Source organism: Syngnathus leptorhynchus, chromosome 13, assembly GCF_054491065.1.
Source record: "Syngnathus leptorhynchus isolate UIUO chromosome 13, UIUO_Slep, whole genome shotgun sequence".
Classification (NCBI taxonomy): domain Eukaryota; kingdom Metazoa; phylum Chordata; class Actinopteri; order Syngnathiformes; family Syngnathidae; genus Syngnathus; species Syngnathus leptorhynchus.
Window position 1 is genome coordinate 4,957,235 of NC_141207.1, and position 23,238 is coordinate 4,980,472.

Below are 23,238 nucleotides of genomic sequence, written 5' to 3' on the forward strand. Positions count from 1 at the left end.
GTTTGCAGTGGTGTTCTTATTGAGAGCGGTTTTCCAACATTTTTGGAGCAGCTCAGTTGCTAAATCAAATAAACCAACCAAATTATGTACAGCTCTTACCTAAGCCCTACATCCCTAAATTCCTACCTACATCACTGCAAACTGCAATTCAAATATAAATAATGCTTAATATCTCTTTGACCGTGACCAATTGTTATCTTTGGAAGACTTTCTAATATGTTGTAAGTTAGTGAATGAAGAAATAATACAGGGATTTCCACTCATCTCTTGTAGGTTTCATTTCAACACATTGTCTTCATATAAAACATCAAAATAAATCAAGGTTTGCAGATTAATAACTGGGGTGAAAGTAGAAGGTTAACTTGAGGACCATGGAAAGCCATCATGCTGTAGCGGTGGGGGCATACTGCATTGCTAGCCTGTCAAACTCATTCTCCTGCAGGGGGAAAAACAAAGGGGGAAAAAAAAGTTAAGCAACAGCTGTGCCTAGCATGAATTGTTTGGTAATGTGTGGATAATCCAGTGTTTATGTACATCTGCGCCATTGTGCAACTATATGTGTGACAAAGGCCAAAGACTTAGAGTACCCTTTGGCAGGGCTCCCAGAACACCTGCTGCACTAAAAAACTAAAAGAAATAGTCTTCCCGATCTGCTCAGAACATGGTGAGGACCCTGAGTCGAATATGCTGAACCTCTTTTATATTTCGGCATGAATATTTTAAAAATTCAATTAGATGTCATAAATTGGCGTTTGTGTGTGTGTGGACTACAATCTGAGTGCTGATAAGACAAAACAGTAGGTCACCTTGGACAAATAGTCTTTGAGGAACGGATGGGCCCGGTGGGCATCTTTGAGTTGAGAGAGGTATCGATTGGTCACCTGGGGACAAATTTGATAAAGTTAAAGAAGATATGGAATTAAAAAAAAAAAAAAAAAAAAGGGGCTATTAATACAACACTGGTGTAAATTGCAATAATGCAACAGAGTGAAACATTTTCAAAAGGTTTAGGATACCTCATTAGTCAAAATAGTCACAATACACATGCAAATAGTACTAATCAAAGACAGACTTCTTGATACATCTCTTGTACTGGCTCTCCAACGATGGTTCTAGTGTAACTAATAAAGTGTCCGGTAAGTATTGCACAAAGCTTTAACCTTGTAAAAGATGTAATCAGGAATTATCTCGGTGTAGCAATGGTCATTACTATCGAGTCTTTATCTTGTGAACGTTTGTAAGAGGGCAAAGCAAGGACGCAGCACTAAAAATAAAGATATGATTAGACAACGCCTTGCATGGTAGAAAGAAAATACCATGGAGAAAATGCACGGCTCAATGCTTCTGGAGGAAAATGACACCATAAAGTAACCAAAATGGAGGGAACTCATTCCGACTACAAGTGAGATCGTGTTCATCGATAGGAAATGACGAAACATGTGCCTGGCTTAGAGCTTAAGGTCCAAAGTCTAACCTCTGGAGCTTTTCCGAGGTGCTGAGTCAGCACAACCAGGTTGATCAACGTCTCAGGGTGGCTGCTGTCCTGTTAATGAGGATTAACACAGAAAAAAGTCACATTGTGCAATTAGTATTCTACCAGGAAAGTGATTGCATTGCATTGCATTTTGGTTCATTTAGTGCAACATAACACTGCAAAAATCTTAACCACTGAGGTAATAACCTCCATCAACATCTGCCAATCATGGCATCATAAACCTAGTCTTATTTATTATTACCATACGGCACAGTTATTGCATGAATCAATTAATAAAGGTCTTATCCGGGGTTTACAATCAAAGGTAACTTGACCTGAAATGTCAACCACAAATGTGCAATTGTGCATCCTTAACAATGTCCATTAGTCAACTTGCCACTGAAATGAATGAAAAACGCTTTGGCGCCCTCTGCTGATCAGATGGATACATGACTTTTTGAACACATGACGACGGGTGGGGAATCTTTTTTTTAAAGAAACTAAAATCTAACAAACGTAACATTTCCTTCTCACTTTGTCGAGCGCTTCCTGTAGCACTCCCTCGGCTTCCTCCCACTTGTTCTGCGCCATGTAGCAGGCTGCCTGCCCATTGAGAAGTAGCACCGTCGAGGAGTACTTGTCGGACATCTCCTGGAAAATGTAGTAGGCGTCTTGTAGCTTCTCTCCACCCTGGGAAGACACCCAGAGGGGCATCAATAATGTGCAAGGAAAAGTGTGAACGCGCACTGTGGGATTTATCTGCTTACCACAGCCAAATTAACCCAAGCGGTGGCGAGCTGGGTTAGCGTTGCATCCTCATCTTGTTCCAGCATCTTCTTCAGCTCCTTCCTGCCAGAGAATAAAGGCATGATTAGAGGAAGTAGTCATCTCACATTCAAGGATGCCTGCGATAACTACCATTGCTCTCTTTAGCCAGTTCCATCACTTCTTACCTTGCTAAGTCAACACGATCCAGACTCAGCAGCACCTGAATTGTCATGGCCATGCTGAAAAGTAAACAAGTATTATCAATATATTTTATGACTTGATTGTATCAAGTGCAAGCTTAATGAATCTTCCAAAGAGCATGTTCCATCAAATATATGCTTTTAATCTCTGCTTACCACTCCAGGCTTTCTCCTTGATGCAGAGTCCTGAGAGCAGCATCAGCGTTCGCCGCATGGTGGTAGATAGAAGCAGCCATGAGGAGGAACGTGGTGTTGGCAGCATCCACGCTCTTAGCCATTTTCTTGTCCAGATCATCCACGATTGCATCCCTGCAGAGGAAGCAACAGTAGAAAATGGCAATTAATTTTTCAACCTCCTGCACTATACTGAATTATCACTGCAATTGTCAGCATATTAGCTCAGTTACCTGTTGTTATAGTTTGGGCAAAAATTAATTCGCTGCATTGGAAAGAGGTTAGACTCATAACGCCTCTAGGTGAATAAATAATTTTTGCCATTATATTTACCGTTTGCTTTCACTTGAGAGATACTCAGCAAACATCCTGACAGCTTGGAGCTCAGGAGCAGAGTTAGGCTTGATGTCATCCATGACGACTGCATACTTTCTCTATCAAACACAACATGAATGGTGAATACCACTAAGCTTTTTAATTCTGCTTATTAATATTGATTGTCACACGACAAATACGCTGATCACCTGGGCAATGTATGCTCTGTACAAGAACGTGTCCCTTTCCGTCTCCTTCTCTGGTGTTGAATTCTACAGTAGAAAAAATAAAATAAAGGCAGTTTAATCTTTTCAGTTGAATGACAGAACTAAGTTTTACAGTTTGCGTTTTAGTTGATAATGTACGGTTCGATTAGGTTGGCCAAAGAGGATTCCTAAGGAGCCATTGATCGTAGGTTATGCTGTTAAACCATTCACAAAACATGACCTACCTTCAATTTCTGAGATTCGTTGATACATTGTTGATAACTGCCGATGTAAAAGGCATTTTTTACATCGAAAAGCTCGTCAACATCATTTTGTTGCGCCGCCATGTTGAACACAACAGTGCTTCCTGACACGTAGCTAAATGACGTCATTTCCTTGCAGCGTGTGGGATGGAGTTTGAACAATTAAATATATTGTATCATTTTATTATTATAGTTCGCATATTCAATTTAAATTAAAATAGACAAATAAGAAAATATAAACTATATCAATAAAAAAAATGGTTCCTCGCGTCGCGCGTTAAGCTTTTTCCTTCAGTAATGTAAGCAACCAGTAGAGGGCAGGCTAAATCAATTTTAACACCATCTCTTTAATACTGTCAGTCACCTAGCTGGGGATGAGTTACATTTAAATATGGGCGATCTATTTTTCTTAAAATTCTCCCTTTTCGTCGCAAATCTTTTTCTTCACTGCAGGTTTTGAAAAAGACATGACTGGAAGATACGATATATCCTTCCACTTGCTGTTACTTTAGAATTACGTTTAACTACAAGCTGCCATGAGCCTCAGCTATAATAGCTCATAAGTGATTTAAAAGAAACGGGAAAAAACACTTACACATATACTCACACAAAACGTCCAAGACTAGGACACCACCAAAAAATGGGTGCTGCACTAACATTAAAATTTGCCGTCAAGTACAGGGCCACAAAATATCTTTCTGCAGGCCGCAAATGGCCCCTGGGCCATGAGTTTGAAAACCCTGGTCAAAAAACACAGAGGTCTACAATATAATTGCCAATTTTACAATTTTACATTTCACAGTCTGTATTTTTTTACTTGTATATAATTAAAAGAGTTATAGCGAAACCTCTGCTAAATAGTATGAGTACTTTGCTATCTCTGATTATAGAGACTGACAAGTCAAGTCAAGTTTATTTGTATCGCCCTAAATCACAAGCAGTCTCAAAGGGCTAAAAGGACAATGGAAAGGACATAACATGTTACTGTACACTTGGGTGGTGATGAGTGATATTTAAATGGAGCTCAGAGGTATGACATTCTGATTGGTGGAATGTCGTTAAGTGAGACTATGTTAGAGTTGGCAGCTATTCTTTGGCCGCCAGGGATGGCGCTAAGGGGGGGCTAGAGCCCCGTCAACCTCCATATATATATATGTCCAGCCCCTCTTCAGCACAAATACTGTAAAAGTTAAATACAACTGAAAGTACTTCCCCATATATATATGTCCAGCCCCTCTTCAGCACAAATACTGTAAAAGTTAAATACAACTGAAAGTACTTTGGCACTTCTAGTAACACAAAATATTTAAAAATATATATATGATGAATAAGAAGGGTAGTTATGGTTATTCCCGTGAAGGGAAAAGCCCCTTTGGGTTCCTGCTCATTGTTCCCTTCGCCCCGTTTCCTTTGGGAAATTTCCAGCCTTGGGACCGGGACCTGGATAATTGCTGGAAACCTCCAAGGGGGCAGGGAATCAGCTTGACCGTCAATGCTCCTTTCTTTTGGGCCTGATTGGGCCATGCAAGCGGCTTTGTTGAGCCTCTATTGGCCCAAAACCACATCAATCTGCCCATTTCCAGGTCTCCCCTCAAGTTTGAAAACTTTTTTTTTTTTTTTCTCACAAGTTGGAATCGGGTTACAACTAAACGAGCTCTGGCAAACCGAGCTTATTCGCGGCCGAGGGAAGAAAACACTCTTTGAATAATTCACACATCTCTGCTTGGCACACGATTATAGAGAGAGCAAGACAAGGAGCACCCGAGACGACGTCAAAGCGAGAGGCAACAAGAAAAGGACGGGGAAACATGCTGTGAAACACCGATCCCCGCCTCGCCGGGAGGGATGAAGACCAGATCTTGATAGAGACCTTAGATAAGTTTGTCCCACTGACCGCTCCTGTGTGGAGAGAGCAAGGTGAGCCCTTCTCGTCTCGAGCGTTTAATGGTCGAGCGCATTTTAATGAAACATGAAAAGGCTTGGCTTTGTTGGTTGGGGTCGTCAAAAGTCAACGGCTGTCAAATAAAACCCACCCTTGACACGGTCGAACAATTTCAACAGTGTGGTTGTTGTGTTTAGTGACTTTTTTTCTTTTTTTTTAATGGTCGCATGTAAGCCAAGTGCGACTGAAAGTGTCGCTCATGTTTTACTGCACTCCAGACGCGAAGGTCATATTTGTTCGGAGATGCAAACATTTACGTTCCATTGGGTGCACGCCAAAAACTCCCAAGTTAAAAAAAAAAAAAGGAAAGGAATGTTGAAAGAGCTTCTGTATTAAAGTTTGTTTGTATTTTGATTGAGGCAATGTTCAGAGCCGAGCGCTGACGTCATAGCGTCAAACTTTTATCGTGTGAAGGATGACAGTCAAGCTTTAGTTCAAGCGTTTAGTCTTCTTCAAATTTTGTTTCCTTGTGTCTTTTACCACTTTTGCACCAGTCCTTTGGTTTCAACGTGTTTTTTCGGCGAATGCTGAGGGTCAATTAGTCAAATTAATCTGTATCAAACTATTAGGTGAAAGTGCATTTGCAATTCGCATCACGTTGCTGTGTGGTGAGAGCCAAACATTCATTAATTCTTGTGTACCAATTGCCTTATTTTCATTTTGTATTTACGCAAAAACATTTCTGGTGTAGATGAAAGCATTTTTTTCTTTGTTTGCATTGCATAAGCTTTCATAAACTTCAAAGAAAACATGTTTGGCAAGATCTTGTTGAAGGACTCAAAGTGATCAGATGAAAAAGTGTCATCACAATGCACAGAGGCATCTTTGCGGAACTACAACATATTGTTCCAAATTCAATATTTTATTTTTTCCTTTAGGCTGCTCATTTTTCAGCATTTGCATGTTATTTCTAAAGGAATTGCATATCCTAGGGAGATACTAAGATTTGGTTATGTTTACAACTCAATTTTAATGTGAACGACTAATAAGTGTGTCTTGATATGTAGGTTTTGATGGAGAGAGCTCGGAGCAGATGTCATGTTTGTTTGTTTTTTTATTATTGGGAAATAAACAAACTGCCATTAACGATTGATTTTTGTTGACTTTGAGCTTGATGATCGGCCCACCTTCTTCTGTTAGTTGTTTATCCAAAACGAACATCACGTCATTGTCAAATGGTTTGTCGTATTTCACCTTTAGCACAAGCTTTGGGCAGACAATAGATGAGTCAGACTGTCTAAACTGGATAGCACAGAGAAAAGATGCATATTTTGTATTGCACATGGACGTTATTATTTTTTTCACGTTGCGAGGTGCTCACAGGAAGTGGAGGAAATGCAGAAAAAGACCCATTTTGGAAAAAAACCCCAAAAAAACTCACTGCAGTCGCAAGCCGGTAAATTTACCGTGTGTCTACTAAGACTAAAAGGCTGAGACATGTGTTTTGGAAACACTGATATGTTTTGTAACACATTGCAGTGTTTACAATGTAAAGCTTTGCTCCAGAACAAGGCTCAAGTGTGGATGAATGACTACACTGTGCAGCCTCGGGGGTCTGGGCAACATGCAGCCCAGGATATCTTGCGCAGCCTCCGCAGACATATTTGATGAATGATGACTTCAAATTGAGGTTTAGGATTTTTTTTTTTACAGGCATCAGAGCTTTAAAGAGCAAGGAGTTCTCTTATAGTTTGTCAGGCTTTCCTTTTGAGGCTTTATTTGCTATAATGGCCAAGAAGCCTCAAGGTGGAACAGAATGTTATGAAAGTGAGAGAAACGTGTTTCAGCATCTGAAAACAATGACTTAAATATGAGTCAACAATTTCAAAGCAGTCACGGGGGGAGAAATGGCAACAATCCTGTGTTCCAGTTCTCTCGTTTTAATTTTGTTTTGAGAGTTCATTTAGCTGGCAGAACATCTAATCAATAGATGTTTAGGAATTGATTGTTGATTCACCGAGTCCTGGAACATCCATGATTTGTTTTGTTTTTCCATGCTGCTTTTGTTAACTGAAGGGAAATAGAATGCACTTCTAGGCTGCAACCAGTAGAGGCGCTGTTGTTTCAGTGCCAACAACTATAAGTTATTGTGAAAAGAAAACAAAGACATAATAGAAGTTGCAGTGAAGGATTCTCTCATTCCATTAAGTTCCTCATCGTAAAACAGCCACGAGAGAGCGGACCATACTTGTATCGGCCTCTGTCGTGAGTACCGATACTTTGAAATAAGGCATCCGATACTTTTATCGGTACTCTCCTATCCCTAAACATAATTATGAGCATGATCTAATTGAAAGGGCTTTGAGCTGTTAGCTTGTGTGTTTGTTTATTTTGTTTAGTTTTCATAAGCCAATGTTGTTACTTAATTAAACTGACCATGCTATAATAAAATAGTGTCAAATTTCCCATTACACCATGACACTTTAAAATGATAAAAGCAGAGTAGAGTTCAGGAGAAGTGAATTTAATATGTTTATTTTAGATTTCATCCATGGTCGCTTTTAATGAGCTTTTTCCTTTACCGATATTAATCTTAGATTTGTGCTACCTCGTGGTTGAGGCATAACATCACTCCGGAAGACGATAAATAATGACGTGCAATAATGAGCCATTAAGTCTAAACAGAAGCCGCTTGGTGGCTCTTCTCTGAATCATGGTAGAGTCTCCCCTCCGAGCATCTTTAGGAACAGGACAATAAAGTCACACCACCATACTGTCCCCATGTGGTGTTGTTATTATCATTAAAAGCAAAGCGGGAAAGTGCAGCGCAAGTAACACTTGAGAAATTGTCGGTATAGCAAGTACAATCCAAGATAACTTATTGACCGGACAAGTTGAGGTTTCTGACCCAGTTTAACTATCTTAAAGTTCAGCAGCTGGCTTCCAGTTTCCTTGGAAACTCATAATACGCCCTCACACCAACAGCCGTTGCATTGTTTGGAAAAGAACGAGCAAGAGTTGGCGGCCGGTCGGTCCTCCATCACGCCGCCCTGCTCGGTTGGACAAAAGTATCAAAATGACGCCCCGGCTCGTGTTCAAACATGACCTCTTGTAAGGACGTTTTCACAACAGTGGTGTTTTAATGAGATGGTTCAACTGGTTCTGGTTGTCCCCAGTGACGCAGCAGGAGTGTTAATAGAAGCCATCATTTCCATTTATTTGCTCGCTAGAGCTATTTTAAACGAACAATTGATTTTTTTTTTTTTTAAGTGAGTCTTTTGTAACAAGAATCGCCTGGTTCGCATATCTTTTAATCAAGACATTGTTTAATTCCAATAAAAGCGCTGCCACGGCAATATCCACTTTAATCCCTTTGAAGGGATTTGTTTGGCACCCAATCACAGCAACCGCTATCTTTATCGAGGGTGTCGACTGATCTAGTCATCATTTTGAAACTTTGAAAAGTGATATTTTTCTAATTTCATGCTTGTAGGACAGCAAATCCAACTGTCTTGTTGGTTTTATATCAAGGCACTTAAGGACAAGTTTCCTGAATGGATTATCCGAGGTGTAATTATCAGTAAATCTCTTTTCGTTATGATATTTTCTCATGGCTTTGAATACCAATTTCTTTTTACTCAATGAAATTTTTCTTCCAAGGAGAAATGATATTCCAGCAGTCATTTGAACAAATAAACATTTATTACCTTATTTAAACCAAAGAAAAATAGCGGCGCTCAAAAAAGCAGCGGAGCCTGAGGCTCTGAGCTTAGACCTGATATGTTCAAATTTAAAAGCCAACCTTAACAAAAAAGAAAAGCCACCATAATAATTGTCCAATGTCAAAAAATTCTCACTTAAATTTACCAAGCACATCATGCTTGAATTTGCGCCTTTTGCCGGATCAAAAAATCACCGTTGATTAATCATGCCAGTGGCTGATTTATACAGATTGAGGAGGCATAACAGCGGTGTGACCTTTCTGTCCCGCTCGTGTAAAAAGCACTCCTTGCTCTTCTATTAACCAACTTAACAAATTAGTCTGTGTGGGCTGGAGGTGAGGTAAAATTAGTCATTATGTGACTGGCTTCTACGGTGGCCTTAATTAAAATGTCAATGGGCCCGGACATCAATCATTACTCCAGCACCAGTATGAATTCAATTAATTGTAGAGCTGCCATTTTTGGCCTATTATAATGTAAATAACATATTATTTAAATTTGTCATTCAAAGAAGGGAGAATGTTGTTTAGAAGAAATTAGCTTAGAGTGTGCATTTTAAAAGCAAGGACAAATGTCAGCAAATGTTGTTTTGACCCTCGGCTATTATTGTTTATTATACACCACCTGCATATTAGTGATTTTTATTGCGTGTTTGCATTTTTTTTTTTTTTTTTTTCATCAACCTGTTGCAGTGGAACTTACTTGCCCTTGGCTCTATTTTGGATCGCCTGTCTAAATTATTAACCAGGGGAGCCATTATATGGCTTTGTTTTAATTATTAATTGATCACAGAAAAGTGTCAGATGGCGAAAAACGGGGGTCTGACTGTGATTAAGAGGTTGCCGGGTGGCGTATAAGACTTGACAAGACCGCGTGGGAAGATGCATTCCAAATGATGCATGTTGAACTGTGCTTTTCATGAATGTTGCACGCATGTTAAGCATTTAGTGACAAAAATTGACGAGATGAAATTTCAAGCTGCTCTTTATTTCCACGTCCTGCTGCCGGCGACGCCCATTTGAGTGCTGAACACAAAGCACGGATGCACCTTTTATATAACTAGCACGATTGTTTATTGTTTCTCTCAGAGACGAAGGTGGGGGGGGGGGGAGGATTATGTCATGCAGCTGGGGCCGAATCTTCTGGATGGAAATTTTCTCATTCGGGATTTCTCAGTTGAACCTTAATCACGGTCAAACATTCAGGCTCGCTCTCAACGCTTCTAATCATTATAGCTACTTATCCCTCTGAGTAATCCATCGATTTTTAAATTCAAAAGTTTAGCCGAGTTGGCTCTTCATTCAATACAGCCAAAATGTCCATTTTTACGATTCATTCAACTCGAGCTGTAATCCATAACCATTCAACGTCCTTATTGTCCTATTCCTTAATTATATTCTCGACTATCTTTAAATAACACTTGCCTGACTCACTGGACGTTGGGTAAATTTACTTGGCAGACTATGAAGGAAATTAACAATCAATCTTCAAGCAATTAATTTAAATGGGGTGAGTGAATCGCTCTGATTTCCTGTTTCGTTTCCAGTGTGTATCGAGCCCAATAATGTCGCCCTTGTGGATGGAGCTCAGGCATCTATAAAATGATTCTTAAAACAGCAAATGAGTTGATATTGTGGCATAAATTGTGCACTCGCATTGTTTTCCTGAGAAATCGACTCCACAATCAGCAAAATTCTTTTCTTCCTATAATACGATGCCCTTTTCTTCTTAGAGATCAAACGAGCCGCCAACAATTCATTTATTACCTCGTGTTTTCCGAGCCAGCCCCCGTCCAAGCGTTTCCCCGAGGGTTTTGATATTTAAATTTAATAATCAACATGGAAATATTGCGCCTTCGCAAAAAAAGCCTGCCTCAGCTCTCCCCGTTGATTGCAATTGTGCGTCGGGTGAGCTTGTTGACATTCTGCTATTTTGTATTTATAATGCTGTCGGTGTCAATGTTTCGTAATGTTTTTCAAAAGATGCCCAACAAATGGAGGAGTGATTTTATTTTGATACACCGGGGGGGATGAGAAAACAAGATTTCAGATGACCTTAATATGCCGAATTTATCCGTTAGCGGGGGAAAAAAACGGTTGCTGTCAGCAGCCCGGTTATCAGCTTGTTTGTGTTTATGGAGTGGATAATTTTGAAATGATTTATGACTCTTGAGGATGTTGTAGCAGTAAATCCCGCTTAATACAATATTCCCTGTTTCAAGGACTGATGTCTCTCTCGTTCAGGGTCACGACGCCCCGATCCACGTGACTAGACTTCTCCGAGTTCCCCCAAGAACGTGCGAGTCGTGACATTTTCTGCTGCCATCGACCAAATCGCTCGTAGCACCAAAACGTCATGGAAAGTCCTTCGATCCTTTGTTTGTCGTGGCAAGAGGGAAAACCTTTATTTCTTTTCTCCTCATGCTGGTTGGTTTTGAGCTGCCCTTTTGTCACCTCTGGAGATCTCTGAATGACAAGCAAGCGCGTCTGACGTAAACAGAAGATGCCTGTTTGAAAATCTGAGCGGTGTTTTTTTTTGTTGTTGTTGTTTTTTGGTTTTCTCCTCTCTTGTCTTGCCTCACTTAACCGGTAAGCCTGGCTTTTGGCACAGACTGCCTCCACCTGTACGGGGGCCGTGACCCGGTTTTTCACAAAACAACCTTCCTCACGTGGGAGGAGCTCAGGTATCACTTCCGTGAATCATTTTTTCTGAGCTGTTTATTTTTTTTTCACCTTGACCCGGTGACGTTATCCACAAAAGCTAAGGGAAATTTAGATTTGTATAGTGTGGAGAAATCATGGGGACACTTTTTTCATGGTGTATCTACTCCGTCTAGTTTCCTCACAGTGAGTGTAGACATTGTGGATACAAATGTAGACTGGGGACATAATGGTTGCTTTGTAGCAACATTATGGGGACACTGTGGAGATCTTGTGGCGTCGCCGTCGAGATAAACTGCAAACATTATTAGGACACTGTTGAGCCATTGATGGCTTAATGGACACAATGTGGTGGACTGGAGCTCTTGTTGGAACTTTGTTGATATACTTTGGGGGACATCGTGGATAGGATGTCTGAATTTGGTCTTAATCAGGCATGCTGCAGTAAGTCACCAGAAAATGTCCTCCTTTCCAAACCTTTTCATCATTCTGAGCACTTGTCCCATGAGGGATCGTTGTTTTTTTTTTTTCCTCCCCTATGACATCTTCATATTATCTTGCCATAGGGTGATAGATGAAAGGACGTGAAAGCCATATTGGATGCAACCTGACATATAACACTCTTAGGTTGTAAGTGTTTGTATTTGCGGCTATGAAAGTGCCTCCCTTCCTCATCCTTTTTCATTTTACTCCTCAACAACCTACACCGAGTTGACAGTTTAGGTGATGGCGGTCCCCGGCGAAGGCGCTTTAAACTTGAATCTTAAAAGACGAGCTTGTGCAAACATTGATCCATTATCGTGCTTTTCGGACACGGTGAGTCATCTTCGGCGATAAGCTTCGTACTTAGTCTAAGTGTGCCGAATAAGCGAAGAAGAACGACGGTGACTTTATCATATATAATGAAAGCAATTTTTTTTTTTTTTTGTCAGTCACCGCATGAGCTTCCTCTTTGTGTGTTTCACATACATTGCATCAGTGCAGGATATCCGGTAACAAGTTCTGTCTGATGCAGAAGCGCTTGATGATCTTTGAGCACCACATGCAAAGAAAAAGGAGAGATTTGAAAATTGATTCAGCCCAGCGGGAGACTGTATATAAATGACCCCTTCATTCAACACATCATGCTGGCTGAGAATTGATATGTCGCACCTGACCCCACCAGCAATACCATTCAAGCCTTCCTGTAGCTATCTGCCCCCCCCTCCCTCCTCCCTTCGTGCCTTCTTCCCTGGGAAGTATCCTCCGACACTCTCCAAGGAGTCTTATTGATATTCTTGGAGAGGCATTGCAGTGAGAGATAGGGAATGAAAGTCAAACTGAAGCAGTACCTTCTAGTATGAACCATGTGAGTTAGAAATAAAACACACACACGCTCATTTTGTAATAGGTAGTATGAGTCATGGACGGAGGATTTGCCCGTCGTACAAACATGGAGGCTTTCGAATGACATTTATATCAAGGGATTGTGTATGATTCCAATATTGCTGCTTCATCTGTAGCTTCCAGACACAAAATATTATTTTGCATGTCACTGATGTATCAGGCATATTTAAATCTGAGCCTGTTCTACATTTTGGGCCCCAGGGAGGCCGAGAATGTTTCTTGCGCTTCTTTGCCTTTGCTGCTTGTCTTTGTCATTGCACGCAAAGCTGCAACATTTTGCCTCAGTGCCTTGCTTCGAAGGATTTCCTGTCAAGATCAAGATTTTCTGATTTGTGCACAAAAAAAAGTCATGGCAACATCAGTGCTGTTGACAAATGACATTTTACAGTGTTGACTTGAATGGCCGAGCTTGTAACTCAATTTAGCCATATCTGGAATTGCGAAATACTGGGCAGTTTTTTGTAGGGCTCGCTGCTGCCATCTAGCTGCAGTGTTTCAGAAATGCACGCACATCTCCGAATTTTGGCCCACAATATAAAAGCATTTGTTGCGGTACCGACTGAACTTAACGTCATGTGACGTAAAATTGTTAACGTGGAAACTAATTTTGCCGTCTCGTGGCATGTGAGCATATATTGTTACTTGGCCGCACAAAAGTTCATTGCGTGCTTTGTAACGTGGTGGTATTGATTTGACCATGATCTCTTGATACTTTGCTGATTATTATCCCGAAAATAAATTTATTTTGTGTCAGTATCACACGAATTTCCACCACACCTTTTGTGTGCTAACATTGAAAAGCCCTTGAGGGAAAAAGGCTTTTTGGTTGCCTATTTATTTTCGTGTACTATCCGCAGAGATTTGTGAGGATTATAAAAGGAGTTCACAGGGAAACACATTCATTTTATTTTTCACAAACAAAATGTACAAACCTGAAGGGCTTGACCGGCAGTACGCTTTTGAGTCACAGCTGCCTGGATGATGAGTGCTGCAGACTCATTTGATTTGGGAGATGGCGAGGAAGGGGAGGGGAGGGGGCGAGTACTGTGGATGCTGGCAGACACACTGACCCTCACAATTTCCCGAGCCTGGCTATTTTTGAGCCGCCGCCGTCGTGTGTACCGTCGCGGAAGTCGCATCATACATAAATCAGGCAATAGAGAATGAATGACACGTATGTCTCCCTCCCGCTAAGTCTCAGGCCTCGGAGTGCGGCGAGGAGCTGAGACGTCCACATGCATTATGATTCCTTCTTTTCTAACTAGCTTGTAGGCCATGAGCCAGAAGGTGGCGGGGTCTCATTTGAAAGCTGTCACTGCTCATTATCTTATAAAGACGAAAGATTTTCGGCCGGGCACTTTATGCGGTCGGTGTGTTATTTGCATCAGCCTCACTCACACACTGCAATTGTCAAGATCAATTTCTGGCACTCAACACAGTTCCGATTTCCTTCGCTATGATAGCGTTTCTATTTCAGGATTATTTTTTTTTTGAGGACTTTTTTTTCCCAAATATTTTTTATTTATTATTTTATATTAGTTTTAGATGGCTCCATTATTGTTGTATTTGTACTTTGTGTCTTTTTTTCATATATCTACAGAACAAGAATAGTATTCTATGCTAATTGTGTGTTTTTTAAATGTTTTAGTGCACTTATAAAAATATTTTGTTCTGCAGATTTTTATAACCGTGTGTGGTAAGGTTAAAACGACAAGGTTACTACAAGTCATTCCAATTGTGCCTTTTCATCAGTCAAAGTATTAAAATGCACTGTAACCTTTACAAAGGAATTTACTCATCTAAAAAAAACGTACTAATCACATTTTAGAAAATTTAGTAACCATTTTTCTTTCTTCTTTTGTCTAGAGTCAACCATGGACTCTTTCAGCACAAAAAGCTTGGCCCTCCAGGCGCAAAAGAAGCTAATGAGCAAGATGGCTACCAAGAGCATGGCTAACCTTTTCATCGACGACACCAGCAGCGAAGTGTTGGACGAGCTCTACCGGGTCACTAAGGAGTACACTCGCAACCGCAAAGAGTCCCAGAAGATCATCAAGAACCTGATCAAGATGGTTGTGAAGTTGGGCGTGCTCTATAGGAACAATCAATTCAGTGGCGAGGAGCTGATGCTTGTGGAGAACTTCAGGTGAGCACTAAGTTTTGGTTATTGAACAGGGACGATAGAAAATATCCGGCCAAGCCGAAGCAGCAAAAAAAATACACCAACATGGAAATGGTTTATCGTGCAATCAGTTACCACAGAAGAGCCATTTTTTCCAGACGTAATCTTGACCCGGTCTTGAACTGGTCTTTTGAGACCTTATCAAAATCTACAAGCCACTAGCGATACCCCGGTGGATTTATCTGTAAATAGAGCAGGAAAAACACAGATAGCATGTTCTGTATTGACATTTTTGTAAATTGCACAATCGGTATATTTATTTGTTTATTTTCTTTTGTGTGAACGGATGAATGGATTGCGCTCTATCGGACTGCCGTTGTTTTTGCCTGACTTCATCACCCTTTCGTTTAATCAAACAGGAAACCGTACCTCCTACCCAAAATGTAATCAACTGTTTGTGCAGCAAGTCAGGACACCGAAAGATCTCAAATTCTTCCCGTGCTATATCGCTATTTTTTTATTTCTTTTTTTTTTTTTTAAGTACACTTGTTCCATGTGGGAAAGTAGAGCCACGGTTTCAGATGCACTTTTGCTGTGGAAAAATTAACTTCTTCATGCAGAAGCTGCTGTTGGACTAGCTAAATCCAAACACAGAGGCAGAATAAATCCTATTGGATTCCCAAAGTTCGATCAAGAAAAGAACAAGGCAGCAGTTTCTATTTATAACCGAGTGAAGTGCCTGTGTCAGGACCGGAGACTGACAGCCAAGTCTTGTCTTGCCGTCTCACAGGAAGAAAGTCCACACTCTGGCTATGACGGCGGTCAGTTTCCACCAAATTGACTTCACCTTTGACCGCCGCGTCATGAGCGCCTTGTTGAACGACTGCCGCGAACTGCTGCACCAGGCCATCAAACGTCACCTGACGGCCAAGAGCCACTCGCGCGTCAACCACGTCTTCAATCACTTTGCCGACTGCGACTTCCTGGCCGCTCTCTACGGGCCTTCCGAGGTTTATCGTGCTCACCTGCAGAGGATCTGCAGCGGCGTCAACAAGATGCTCGACGAGGGAAACCTTTGACCTCTGCTTGAGGCCCCTCCCATCTTAAAAGGATATTTTGAGTTCAAGGTGACAAACGTGAACTTTTCTCCACGTATTTGGTGTTTTTATGTGTGCCTTTAAAATGATCATAACACTGAAGTGCTCTTTTTTTTGCCCTGTCTTTATATTTTTTCTCTTTTGCTTTTTTTTTTTTTTTCGTCTCAAAGCAAACAAATCCCATACAAGTGAATTTAAAACAAAACCGTATCGAAGCTTTCCGACTCGTTCCAAGGACACAATGCTTGCCGTCTCTGTTGAGAAGTGAATCCCTAAACAGGCAGTTTTATCTTAGTAAACAATGACTTGCAGTGGAAACAAATGTCTTTACCATTTCCAAATAGACAGAAAAGCTTTTTTATATATATATATTTTTAAACTACTATTGCACTCAAGCCTGAATAAGCGCTGTACTGTACTTTTTTTTTTCTTTTTTCTGCATCAATGCAACTATGTGAACCAGAGCAGATTAATCCTGCTTAGCTTGCATTTCAAATATCTAAACATCTTAACGTCATAGTGAGGCTGGGCTTTTTCTTCCAAAGTCATCAATAAAGCTGCTGCTTTTTTAATATATAATTTTTTATAAAACAGTCCGGTTCCTCGCCAGCACAACAACAAAGTATTTGGGTCATAAGGGACCTGGAATTGAGGGAATCAGTGTTTGTGTTGTCTACTGCGCTGACTTACATGAGTGAGTCAACACTAAGAGACTCCATGACGACACGATCTTCACTTCTACTACCTGCGTTGGCTAATGTGAAATCATAATCATAATCAAATTTGAATGAGTCTAAATAAAGGTGAATACTACTTACTTTTTCCAAAACAATATTCTCTTAATGGTCGTAGCTAAATACAAATCCTCCTGACAGACTAACCATGCCAAATTTGCGCGTTTGTTGAATGCCCTCGAGGCATACTGTTAAAAATGGCACTATATGTGACTTAAAAAAAAAATCATAAATGAGTGACAAAATGCTCTCTGTCTGAAAACGCATATTTCATCCAATGTATGATGAGACTTCCTAGTGGAGCGTTTTGTTAACCGGACTAAAAGTGCATTTCTTTTGGTTGGTTGCTATGGAGACATACAAGCAGTTTGATCTGAAGTGCACAGATGTAATCATGAATCGTGGCGACAAGCACTTACCTTAAAAGCTTACTGCAAAAAAACTTAGAAATTGTGTTTTAGCTTAGCAAAATAGCTCACAATAACAGCAACCAATTGTGACATATATTTGCTCCCCAATCTATATTTGCCAATACAGGTGGAAAAAGTGAAGAAGTAGTGGTCTGACGCATGTCGTCATGGCCATAATAAGAGACACGGCGGCGTCTGATATCTGGTGTGAAGCTTGGAAGCATGCAGCCTAATGAAGATAATGGACCCGCCACGATTCCAAAGAAATGAGCCGAGAAGAAAGCTGCGTGATGAAAAGGCTGGTTGGGAAAAAAAGAATTGAGGCTATAAGGCTGCATGTAAAGATTAGCCACTCAACACTGCGCCTGATTGTACTGCTTCACTGTAATTATAGCTCAGCACTCTGGGCTTGTTGGAATGGCCTTAGCACCAGCCACTCCATTTCCAAAAACAACGGCCTCGCCTCAAACTCTTGAGTGTTGTTTGCGCAGCGTGTCACTTAATGCAGTCAAAGGACATTTGTTGTTTGTCTTGCACAAAGGAGCTTGGGCTATTTCCATAACAGCCCGTCTTTGTTTTTCCATCACCAGAGTCTGTCCGTGAGATTGCTCTCCTCGCCTCGGCCTAATTTCGTATTCCACGTGTGAGCGTGTGCGTGCGTACCTGTGACAGAATTGGAAATTGAGCCGTGTAATAAGCGCCCTACGTTTTCCCAGATAGGATTGCGGAAACTTTAACTTCCTTCTAACTCAGCCGCTCTGCCAAAGAGGAGGAGGAGAAGTCGAAGAGCTGCTGTTATTTGGCACGTCGCCTCTTCCCGGGGAAGCGTTCACAAAACAGTATGCACTTGATTATCATAACACTCAATGATGAAGACGTACGGGACTTGAATTTTCAGCTTTTTTTTTTTTTTATTGAGGCCATCTCAGGGTTCTCTGTTTATCAAACCAGGATGGAAATGACGTATTTTACTGAAGCTCTTCTAGATGCATTTTTACTGCTATTGTGAACTGTTTTTAATTGTATAATATTTTTGTGTGTGTTCTTGTATTGTATCCAAACACGGCAAATATATTACTTTTCTTAACTCTGACTTTTCCTTTTGAAATCAATTACGCTAACATGCAAAGGCCGAAGCCCAGATTCAAACCCCGATCATAGAACAGTGAGGCAGATGTACTATCCACTATCCGTGTCGCTAATCAAGTTTCTGTCATTAATGTTAGAACTTTTCCGCACTAATCGGACAGTCTGACCTGGAGTTAGTCACCAAAATCCCCCCCCCCCCCCTCTCGTTTCCCCTTCCCCTCCCACTCTCAGCATTGTGAGGAAGCCATGAAAATAAACACAAACCCATCTGACTCACAAGCAATTCAAGTTTAGGTCATTTCTTTCCACTTCCTTCAGGGCCCACGCAGCAGTAGATTGCAAGCACAGGAAATTAGTCAGCCAGAGACTTTTGCTTCTGTTTCTGGGATATTTAAATTAATCACTGCACCACGTTTATGAATGCAGTGTGAAGTTTAATCTGTCATTGACACGCTATGGACTCCCGAGAGATAATTTGGCCTGTAGCGTGTCTGAAGATGGTCCCGGCGGCGCGTTTTGAAAGACTTTCGACTGGTCCCAGCGCCCAATTATCCTCTAATGGTCATTATCTCTGCTTGTGCGTTTTGTGACTACACTCTCGGCTTCTGTTGGCTGTCAACTGACTTGAGGGAGCTTCTCTTTCGTCACGTCTCATTGTTTCGCCATGTACTTCTTCCTCTTGATATTTTTTAGTTTTTTTTTTTAAACCTTACAGTGAAGCCAAAAAAAAAAAACTTAACCGTCCTGACACGCCTTCTTTTATTTAGCTGCTAAGCCAAAAGGCAACATTTGCTTTGGGGACTTGTTTGCAAATGTGATTTCCGACTGTGTCTTTCCATAGCCAATATTTTTTCCAGCACATTTTTCATGAACTCTGTAGTCAAAAGAAAAAAACTCCAAAAGCGTACTACTCACATAAGACAAACGAATCTTTTTGAAATCGATTGTCCTATCGATTATTCTATCAATTCATCGGAATTGCAAGGCAAATCCGCAGAGTAAGCTTGAAAAAGATTTCAATATTTACATCTCGCCATACTTATTGCAATATTTATGATAAGTTTGCTAATAATGATTGCTAGCTCACTGTCCATGATATGGTTTAATGTCATCTGCGTAACCTTGTAAAGATGTTTAGCCGTTATCCAACTCTCTATTCAACATTTATCTTTTTCTTCCTCGGCCCTTGACAAAGTGACTTTTTTCCTCCCTAAATCCAAATGTCAACCACACATAAAGCCTTTCCTCACACAGCTAGCAGTTATTAAAAATGTAGAAAACTCTGCTCGGCATTTTAGACTCGATAAGCAGCGAGAGAGAAGGAATTACGCTTTGGAGGTAACAAACCTCCGCTGGGGCGTAATTATCATTCCCCATAATGAAGTGACTGCAGTGAAGCTGCCCCGCATCCTCCGAAAGAGAACACTGATAAAGACGAGGCCTGCGGAGGATCCATTAGCATCCCTGCCTGTGTTGCCGGCGCACCTTCTTCATTTATGAATTCCTCACCTGAACAAAACAGCATTTGTAATATCGTGCCCCTCTGCGGGATCAAAGATGACATCCCGGCTTGCTTGTTTGGCTGCGCGCACACACAAAAACCGAGGAGGATTTTCACGCCGCATCCCTGAGAGGATAGTTGATTTTGGCGTACCGCCGCAAAGTCGGAGCAGCTGTCAATCTGGGTGCAAACAAAAAGCTACATGTTTTCAGTTGTGGGTGGTGCAAAAAAAGAAGCAAACCAGAGGCCATTGTGTTGGAAACCAGACTTTTTGGAAAAGAGAGTTTTTTTTTTTTTTTTTATCCCATGAAGAATCCTGCAGCCAGTTAAATACATATACCCCAATGCCATAGGAAAACCTTTGTGGGGAAAAAATAAGAGCACAAAAAATTTAATTTTGATTAAGACAGCAACATATTTTGTCATATTAGTCTGTATTGCTTATTTCCACATCTTTAAAAATTGTGTTGTATTTTATGAGGGTAAAATGTTGAAATTGTGTACTCGAGAAGCATAAAATGAAAGTTACAAAGTAAATAAAAATATTTCAAATAAATACTATTTAAAATAAATGAATATATAATTTTTGAGTTATATTTAATTCAATGTTTTTTTCCCACAGACCAGAAATAGTATTCATACCACACTTTGAGAATCGTTACTCTAAAATATATATTTTTTTCATTGCTTAAAAAAAAAAAAAAGCCCATTCCTCTATTAGTGCTTTTTGCTCCCTAAAAATGCAGACCTCAAACAAACAGGCATATGATAATACATTACAATCATATCAGCACTTTTAATTGGCCCTAAGCTAAGGTAGGGAGTAGTAAATGTTTTATGATAGCCTATTTGCTTTATTGCCGCTCCAGTCCCCAGTAGGTTTGCACATTCTCTCAGTGATAGAACATCGTATTATTCAAATTATTCTGCCGACCCCCAAGCTACGACTGGCGGACCCCCGTGGGTGCAGGGACCTCAGTTTTAGGACCACTGTTGTAAAAGCAGCACCCGTTTGCTTCCACAGTTCTAGATTGTCTTTTATCACCAATTACAATTCCCTTTAGGCCCAATGACTGTAAATGACGCAGCGGGGAAGGATTTTTTTCTTCAGGGCTCGTCCTACAATTGTGAAATGCAAATTAGTTCAAATCGAAATGGACAACAGTAAACTTTCGTTTTGTTTAGCAGCAACTTTAGTGCGATCGCGGGGTGTGTCCGGAATGTGGGGGTTCACTCTATCCATTTGCCAATATAGGGAATTGAACCCGTGGCTTTTAGGTTGCAGGCCACATTCTTAACCACTCCCTCACAGCGACCTCAGTTTGTCGGCCAGAAGATGAGTCGAATGCGCTGCATCAAATATGAAGTGCGATAAAAATGAAGTTTAATTTAACGTGGAACATTTTGTCATTATTTGATGTCGTCCGCTTATACCCCCCCCCCCCTTTTTTTTTGTCCCCGTTTGTACTTCATTTCTATGCAAATCCCGATGTCAAGGCTGACATCTCAGTCGGTGCAGCCGGGCTTTCTCCCAAATTCTTTTTTTCCAGGCTGTTGGATGCTGACCTCCTGTGCACTTTCCAAATGTTCCTCAACAGCGGCCCAAAGAAGGTGAGCTGCCCCTGCAGAGCCAACGTGAGCGCTGCTCATTTATGTATTACGTTGCTTTTGTAGTCGCTCCACATCATTTCTCATCCCGTATGCTTAAAGGTGCTCTCTCCCCTCTGGCAAGCACAGCGACGGCAATCTGCTTGCAACTTAAAAGTCTTTGAAAAACTCCTTCGGTTTTTTTTTTCCTTCCTCCACGCTCTCCCTCTCTTTTCTTTTTTGGTGTCCCCCACGTCTTTGGCTTTACCTCTCTCCAGTCAGTCCTCAGAGAGAACCTGACTGACGTGTTCAAAAAATGAAAAGCGCGGCAGGGATGAGGGAGGGGGGGGGGGGATCCCAAATGCAAACAACACTAAAATATTTGAGGGGACAGCAAAGACACTGAGAGTGTGTGTGTGTGTGTGTGTGTGTGTGTGTCGTGTCTTTGTGAGTGCGGTGCGCTTGCACACAACTCCGAGCCGAGGAGGATTATCAACAGTGCCACACTGGACACTTTAGGGAAGACAGCATCTGTTCAATTCCATTTTTAATGCTGCAAAACACAACTCTTGTGTTTTCTTGTGTTGCCTGGGCCCAAGTAACACAATGAGGCCATCTAGCCGTCACCAACGTCTTCTTTAATAAATGTTAAATGGACTTCAAAATGGCTACCAGCTTCAATCTTTTAAATCTGTGAAGGTAACGGACTTTTTTTTTTGGGCCACAAATTTAGGCCACGAGTCTGCCCCATGAATTTGTCCAAATATGAAAAGGCTGCATTGATTTGTCATGAGGGAAAGAAAAAAAAAATGTCTTTGAAGTTGTGCTTGTGAGCTCATTAAAAGTTTTACGGTGCATCAAGGGGAGACTATTTCATATCTGTGTGGTTTCCACGCTGTCATATTTTTTGGTGTTATGTCGCTTTCTAAAATGTCAATGTCACATCATGGATCTCTTCGTGTCATCACAACGTAGCAATATATAAACAACTCTATTCCTTTCATTTTATTTCTTTCCAAGTTCACCAAGGTGCTCGCTCACACTGTGACTAAAAGGCATTTTTCACACCAAATGTAGTCAGACATGCTACCTTTGCCCTTCAAAGCTTTGCTTGTGTAAAGTTTTTTTTTCCCCCCCCCAGTGTCCTTGTCTGCCTAGCCCTCTCTCGCCCTCCCTCCCTCCGTCTGCTCACAGGAAGTCAAGGAAGAATCTTTTTTTGCATTTGCACCAACACACATGCACGGCGGCGGCACACATGTGATGCTGCCTCGAGGAGAAAGTGGGCAAGGTGACCACGACAAGGCTCCAGTGTTCCGAAGCTCCTGCTGGGAACTGAAAGGTACGGTCGGTCACAACAATTGGGGCTTGTGCATTAAAGCAGAGCAGGACTTTTGCACACTTTTGGCAGATGTTTATTTGATTGTGGCTTAAAGAGAATTTTTTTCGAATAAAAAAAAAATCACATAAAAACGGCATTGTTACCAAAGATTATCCCTGTTACCAAATATAAAAAACCCCACCCAAAAACTAAAAAATATTAAATAACTAATATTCATGCCTGCCCAGTAGTTGGTGACAGTGACTTGCTGTGACGTTCATGACTGGTATGGCACTGACTCCTCTGGATTATTAAAAAAAATTAGGAATA

The 23,238-nt window shown here is 41.0% G+C and overlaps 2 protein-coding genes across 3 annotated transcripts; one reads left to right on the forward strand and one right to left on the reverse strand.

Annotated features, from left to right (window-relative positions):
• Positions 1 to 253: 253 nt before the first annotated feature.
• Positions 254 to 3,519, reverse strand: cope (COPI coat complex subunit epsilon). The gene is made up of 10 exons (XM_085927700.1): positions 3,383 to 3,519; positions 3,141 to 3,203; positions 2,950 to 3,050; positions 2,599 to 2,751; positions 2,428 to 2,481; positions 2,242 to 2,323; positions 2,009 to 2,164; positions 1,475 to 1,543; positions 807 to 881; positions 254 to 436 (listed from the first exon to the last, which is right to left on the reverse strand). The coding sequence occupies exons 1-10, from the start codon at positions 3,482 to 3,484 to the stop codon at positions 383 to 385; spliced, it is 909 nt and encodes a 302-aa protein (XP_085783826.1). The 5' UTR covers positions 3,485 to 3,519; the 3' UTR covers positions 254 to 382.
• Positions 3,520 to 4,970: 1,451 nt separating this feature from the next.
• On the forward strand, positions 4,971 to 16,848 carry tnfaip8l1 (tumor necrosis factor, alpha-induced protein 8-like 1). 2 transcript variants are annotated; one of them, XM_085928605.1, is made up of 3 exons: positions 4,971 to 5,317; positions 14,917 to 15,196; positions 15,963 to 16,848. In XM_085928605.1, the coding sequence occupies exons 2-3, from the start codon at positions 14,925 to 14,927 to the stop codon at positions 16,249 to 16,251; spliced, it is 561 nt and encodes a 186-aa protein (XP_085784731.1). In that variant the 5' UTR covers positions 4,971 to 5,317; positions 14,917 to 14,924; the 3' UTR covers positions 16,252 to 16,848. The 2 variants fall into 2 exon arrangements, with proteins under 2 accessions (XP_085784731.1, XP_085784732.1); XM_085928606.1 differs by lacking the exon at positions 4,971 to 5,317 and adding an exon at positions 7,435 to 7,547.
• The last annotated feature ends 6,390 nt before the right edge of the window (positions 16,849 to 23,238 follow it).

Coding starts and splice junctions, on each gene's coding strand:
- cope (XM_085927700.1), bottom strand. CDS start 3,484: ATGGCGGCGCAACAAAATGATGTTGACGAGCTTTTCGATGTAAAAAAT. Junction 2,324..2,427: donor GATCGTGTTGACTTAGCAAG/GTAAGAAGTGAT, acceptor ATTCTCTGGCAG/GAAGGAGCTGAAGAAGATGC. Junction 437..806: donor TCAAAGACTATTTGTCCAAG/GTGACCTACTGT, acceptor TTCCCCCTGCAG/GAGAATGAGTTTGACAGGCT.
- tnfaip8l1 (XM_085928605.1), top strand. CDS start 14,925: ATGGACTCTTTCAGCACAAAAAGCTTGGCCCTCCAGGCGCAAAAGAAG. Junction 15,197..15,962: donor ATGCTTGTGGAGAACTTCAG/GTGAGCACTAAG, acceptor GCCGTCTCACAG/GAAGAAAGTCCACACTCTGG.